The sequence below is a fragment of the Pygoscelis adeliae genome, unplaced genomic scaffold (genome assembly GCF_000699105.1).
Source record: "Pygoscelis adeliae isolate BGI_AS28 unplaced genomic scaffold, ASM69910v1 Scaffold57, whole genome shotgun sequence".
NCBI classification, from domain to species: domain Eukaryota; kingdom Metazoa; phylum Chordata; class Aves; order Sphenisciformes; family Spheniscidae; genus Pygoscelis; species Pygoscelis adeliae.
This window is the reverse complement of record NW_008825615.1, coordinates 187,130-193,157: the sequence shown is the minus strand read 5'-3', so window position 1 is coordinate 193,157 and position 6,028 is coordinate 187,130. Positions and strand designations below refer to the sequence as shown.

The 6,028-nt window shown below is 41.9% G+C and overlaps 1 protein-coding gene across 1 annotated transcript in view; it reads right to left on the bottom strand.

Moving 5' to 3' along the window:
• Positions 1-2,017, bottom strand: part of UBE2J1 (ubiquitin-conjugating enzyme E2, J1) — a 22,020-nt gene extending 20,003 nt beyond the window's left edge. Inside the window, exon 1 of the mRNA XM_009333087.1 lies at positions 1,942-2,017. Within this exon, the coding sequence (XP_009331362.1) occupies positions 1,942-2,001 (60 nt within the window). The 5' untranslated portion in view covers positions 2,002-2,017. The remainder of the gene's footprint in view (positions 1-1,941) is intronic.
• Positions 2,018-6,028: the final 4,011 nt, after the last annotated feature.

Below are 6,028 nucleotides of genomic sequence, written 5' to 3'. Positions count from 1 at the left end.
GAAGGACCCCATGCCGGAGCAGGTGGATGTGCCCGAAGGAGGCTGTGACCCCATGGGAAGCCCGTGCTGGAGCAGGCTCCTGGCAGGACCTGTGGGCCCATGAAAAGAGAGGAGCCCACACTGGAGCAGGTTTGCTGGCAGGACATGTGACCCCATGGGGGGACCCACGCTGGAGCAGTCTGTTCCTGAAGGACTGCGCTCCATGGAAGGGACCCACGCTGGAGCAGTTCGTGAAGAACTGCAGCTCGTAGGAAGGACGCACATTGGAGTTCATGGAGGACTGTCTCCTGTGGCAGGGACCCCACGCTGGAGCAGAGGAAGAGTGTGAGGAGCTCTCCCTCTGAGGAGGAAGGAGCGGCAGAAACGTGTGATGAACTGACCGCAACACCCCTTCCCCGTCCCCCTGCACTGCTCGGGGGGAGGAGGTAGAGAAAATCAGGAGTGAAGTTAAGCCCAGGAAGAAGGGAGGGGTGGGGGGAAGGTGTTTTAAGATTTAGGTTTTATTTCTCATTATCCTGCTCTGATTTGATTGGTAATAAATTAAACTAATTTCCCCAAGTTGAGTCTGTTTTGCCTATGATGGTAATTGCTGTGTGATCTCCCTGTCCTCACCTCGACCCACGAGCCTTTCGTTATATTTTCTCCCCCCTGTCCAGCTTAGGAGGGGAAGTGATAGAGCGGCTTTCGTGGGCACCTGGCGTCCAGCCAGGGTCAACCCACCACAATAATCAATTTTGAAACAGCTACTGTGCATTACTGCACAACAGGTACACTTTGAAATTTGGAATATTATTTTAATTGGACATATAAATAACTTCTCTTTAAGCATTACTTCTTTAGGGTTCTGTGTTTGGCTTTGTGTAGCAGATCTCATGATGCCCACAACTTCCTGAATATTTACAAGCAGAACAACTCCCACTGTTAGGACAGGAGTCCAAACGAAGCTTGCTGTCAGTGAACAAGATCTCTCAACTAATGCTGAACATTGGTATCACAGGGCTGTGACTGCCCACCTAGTTACAATTTTTTCCAAGGACGGGAGGTAACTGTCAACATTTCCAGCACTTCGTTTCATCTGCCACTGTTCTCTTCCCAGCGAGTCACTGTTCTTAACGCAGAAATGAGACCTTCATGGAAGTTACAAGTAATAGCATGAGTTAAACCTTACATTTCACCACAGGTAGTGGAAACACAAGGTACAGACAAGAAGTAGTATATTTTATAGCACCTAGGAACATGCTATTTTCTGTAAGCATGTTAAGTGTGCTACGTATTTCCGTGAACAGCTAAACCAACCCCCCAAACCGAGTACCACAGAACACTGCCTTTTTTATCATTCCAGCAAAATCAGAAGGGGTTTCTGTTTAAGCTTCCAACCACCGGAACTTCACTGTCCTCTCAGCCCAAAAACTTAACTGGGTGTTTAGAAGACCTCAGGAAGCTACTATTTAAGTGGAATCTAAGCATTCCCTCTTACAATGCATCCAGAATTGCACCCATTTACAGTTTTTCACAGGTTTTTTTGTACGCAAAGTAGTGAATCCTCATAGATCACCTAGGCTTAAGTGTTTTGCCGAGCAACTCAGCAACTGAGCCAGATGTCAGGTTTAGGTGTAAAAAGCTTAACTTAAACATAATGTATTTATGTAGTCTCAGGAAGGAGGCGGGGGAATAAACATATTATACCTGTGCAATAAAATTACTCAGGTGCAATGTAAAACCAATATTATGCACTCTCACTAACAACCTGGAACTACAATACCATTAAAGTGGAATTCTGCTGTTGATTCCCACCATAGGAAAAAAAGAATTGGATCAATTTTAAAAGGTCTGCTAGTATCTAAATATGTACATTTTAAATACATATGCATACAGAGAACTTAAAGTATATATTAATAACACAGCCTAATTACAACCTTTTGCAAACATAGAGAAACAAACCTCCAAAGGCTGTGCATGATAATGATCTGTAGGATCCTTCAGTTCTGCAGCCTCTTTCATCAAACGTTTGACAGCTGAAAAAGAGAAAGTGTAAGATATGAAAATAAAGAAAAAAATTAATACGCATTGCATACAAAAATACATGAGCTCTTCAAGAAATGTTTCTTTCAGCTAACTAATCTTTTTCAGCACATCCCAGCTTCTTCACTGGAGTTAATAATCCAAGACACAATATAAATTACTCACGCTGAATAAATCTTAAATGAGTTATACAAGCACAAAGTTATGAAAAATACGATGCACGGTCACAGAGTTTCTCAACACTGAACACCGAGACTAAAGTTATTGCAATTTGGTGCAATTATCAATTGCACCAAAGACATCAGGAAAAACATAGGTGTCATTAATGGAGTTTCAGACTTCAAATACAAGATGTACAAGACTAATAACCTCAATATTTTATCATAAAGGACATCATGTGCACCTTTGAACAACTGCTGGAAAGCTTTATCCTGACACCTCCCGTGACTATTACATGACTACTTTAATTATTCCAAAGCAGATCACAATAAGATTTGAGAGGAACCAACACACCAGCAGTATGAGGAGATGAAGTTTTATAATAGATTTGAAAACACATTTGCCCAGCTAGAAAAATTTACCCAGGGCCTTTGTAATTTGAACCTACTACTGAGCGTGGACACACAGGTATTTTTCTATCCTGAATTCAGGATGGTAATTAGTTACCCTCTCCAATCTTCTACTTCAGAACCACCAGCATCATCTATTTTCTGCGTCTCCTTTTTCCTTCCCGTTTACTAAGTTCTGTTACATCACTTCTCCTGCCAGGTGCCCTCATGTGCATCATGCATTAATGCCTAACAAGGAACTCAGCCAAACTGAAGAACAGATTAAACATAAGAACTACAGACAAGAAATTAAAGGATGACACCTCATGAATAAGGTTAGGTAGAAAGTCCTTACTCCCTCCTACTTAGTGGAAAAAGTGCAAATACCAGTTACCTCCTAAGCAACTACACAGGAACAGGATCCCCTAATCCATCCTCCACATGAGGTTCAAACCATGGATGTCCTTCCCACTCATGTAATTATCTACAAAGAAGGAGAAACACTGCCCAAATTCCCTTACAGTGTAAGCATAAAGATATGGTGAAAGTGAATCGTAGTTCCTCGATTTACAAAGCCTGGCATCACCAGCTGACTGTAGGCTGTATAGCATGCTCAGACTCCAGGGCTTTACTCACTTTGGTGACGCAGTGAGGGAAGCTACTCTAACCTTCTTGCAGAGGAATTTTGATTTCAATCTACTATGAAAAGTTCTTTTCCTCCTTCACACTTCTTGACAGTTATAAACAACAGCTCAAAGTTTGAGAATTTCACTTCTTAAAACCCAAAAAGCAAACAGACTACACAGACATTTGCTGCTGCCAGTTGTCCCAATTCTGCTGCTGCCAGGGGAAGGTGTCAATTAAACACCCTGCAGAGCCCATGAGGTCACATCACAGGCAGCAGCATGCGGGCTCCGCTGCAAAACAGTTTGTCTCTTTCATCTGCAGTAAGGTTTACCAGTTCATTAGTAAGGAATAATAAGAAAACCAGCCTGGACCAGAAAAGGCTTCAGACCCAGCACTGCTTCACAGCCAACAAGCCTGGACATTTGCCTTCAGAAGAGTGGCATGCACCAGGATGAGCTAATTCAGGAGTGAACACCCCACAAAGCAAAAGGGTAACCATGAGAAAACTGAGAACGTATATAACAAAGCCTAACGAAGACAGAATAGTCATGGACAAGGCAGACAACTCTGTTACTGAGATTTCCCAGACGAGGGACCAAGACAGAAAAGAAATACAGTCCCCCTATACCAGCATCACATGCAGTTACCCACATTAACTGACGGAAAGCTAACTATCAGAGAAAAAAAAATAAATTTCAAGACCATTCTACAAGAGTCTGCCGACACTCAGAGAAAGGTTTGTACCCAGCCTAAAACTGGGTGCAGGATCTTTGGCAGTGCACATTGGCACTTTGGATTTGTCCCAAAAGGAATGGCCTTCTTACTGCTTTAGCTCCACGACTATCCCCTGGGTGCCGAGTGCCAGCAGCTGGCAGGCAGAAACACAGAAACCGAGGGTTTGCACTGAGAAGTAACAGAGACAGCAGCCAGGTGGGGACAACAAGCAGGTGGGCTCCTGTTAAGTAGAATTTAAAACAGAAGCAGTTTAAAGCATGTTTTTTTAACATATTTTTGTATTTAATTAACAGTGACAGTGATACTGTATGTATTTTCTCACAGCATTACTTTATTATCAAGAAGCCAGACTAGAGGTGTTTTAAGAAGCCAGCATAAAATATCCTGAAACAATATGAAATATTATTCCACTCTTGGAGCATGAAATACAGCAAAATATATAATTCAGCTTTTGTATACCATAGAGATAATTAGCTTATAAAAAGTTTTCAGTATTAAGCAACCTAGGATATCTTAAGAAAAAGAAGCACATGTATATGAAGAAAGGCTGAGAAAAAAAGAAGCACATATATATATATGAAGAAAGGCTGAGAGAGTTGGGGTTGTTCAGCCTGGAGAAGAGAAGGCTCTGGGGACACCTTACTGTGGCCTTTCAGTACTTACAAAGGGCTTACAAGAAAGACAGAGAGACTTTTTACACAGCCTGTAGTGACAGGACAAGGGGCAACGGTTTTAAACTGAAAGAGGGCAGGTTTAGATTGGACATAAGGAAGAAATTCTTTACAATGAGGGTGGTGAGGCACTGGAACAGGTTGCCCAGAGAAGCTGTGGATGCCCCAGCCCTGGAAGTGTTCAAGGCCAGGCTGGATGGGGCTTTGAGCAACCTGATCTGGTGGAAGATGCCCCTGCCCACGGCAGGGAGGGTGGACCAGATGATCTTTGAAGGTCCCTCCCAAGCCAAACCATTCTGTGGTTCTATTTCCACATTGCTGAAAAATGCCAACTGACAGGCTACAAAGAACAGCCTGGACCAATAAAGCTTCATTCTGAGAACATGTGACCCACTGAAGAAAGCATTAAATTGTTTCTTCTTTAAGCATAGCTGCAGTATTCATGAATACAGTCCCTCCTTTGGCTACTGAAAACCACAATGGAAGAAACAAATGTAATTCACAAAGTCTGCTTGCAACAGGGACATGACATTCTTATCCAAACTCCATTAAAAAGTTTTGATGCAAAATATGGTATTTCAACCCACATAAAAAAATCACACTGAGTCATCTGAGTAAACGCTTGGCAATGGCAATTCTGAAAAATGAAAACGGTTTGGGTCCATTTAAAATAAAGAATTGCAAACTTCAATAAAGTCAAAAGTATCACTAATTCAGCAAAAAAAAAAATTCAAATCAAGACATTCAATTTGTCAAAGACAGGTTTTAGAGACAAAATAATCAAGGTATTTTTTTAATGTGGCATGATTGTCAGCATGAAAAATAACCATGCTTTCACAGGTACACTCAGCAACAATTTATCATAATGTTCATTGAAATTAAATACTGAGGAAATTAAGTTTCTGGGCTAACTCTAGAGAGCAAAGGAGAGCTTCTGCCCCCACAGGAGGCGTGGGAGCTCTCCACTGCTCTGGGGAGGAAAGGAAAGAGCGGGTGCCATGGCAGAGGCTCTGCCTGACAATCTGCCTCTTGTATTACACCGAACTTACCTAGTTTTTCTGAAAACCAAAACGTGGATGTTAAAAATCTGAGAATCATATTTAAAGCCACCAGCTTGCTTTAGGATTGAGCAGCAGTGGAATAACATGATCAATGAGTAAAATTTGTGTAGCGTATGCATGTATGATTTGTAGATTTATTTCTGTCAAAAACTGTGTCCTGGTCAAATCCTACATCTTATTAACGTTTACCTTAAGCTATCCTGACATTTCTGTTCAACACAACTGTTTCTCTTGAATATATCTTGAAGTCACAATCAAGCACTCCTGCTATCACGCCCAGCTAGACTAGTCTGCACCTCGTGGCCCAGGAAACCTTTCTGTACACAGGAAATGCAAGTGATCAGTCTCCATAAATGTCAATATT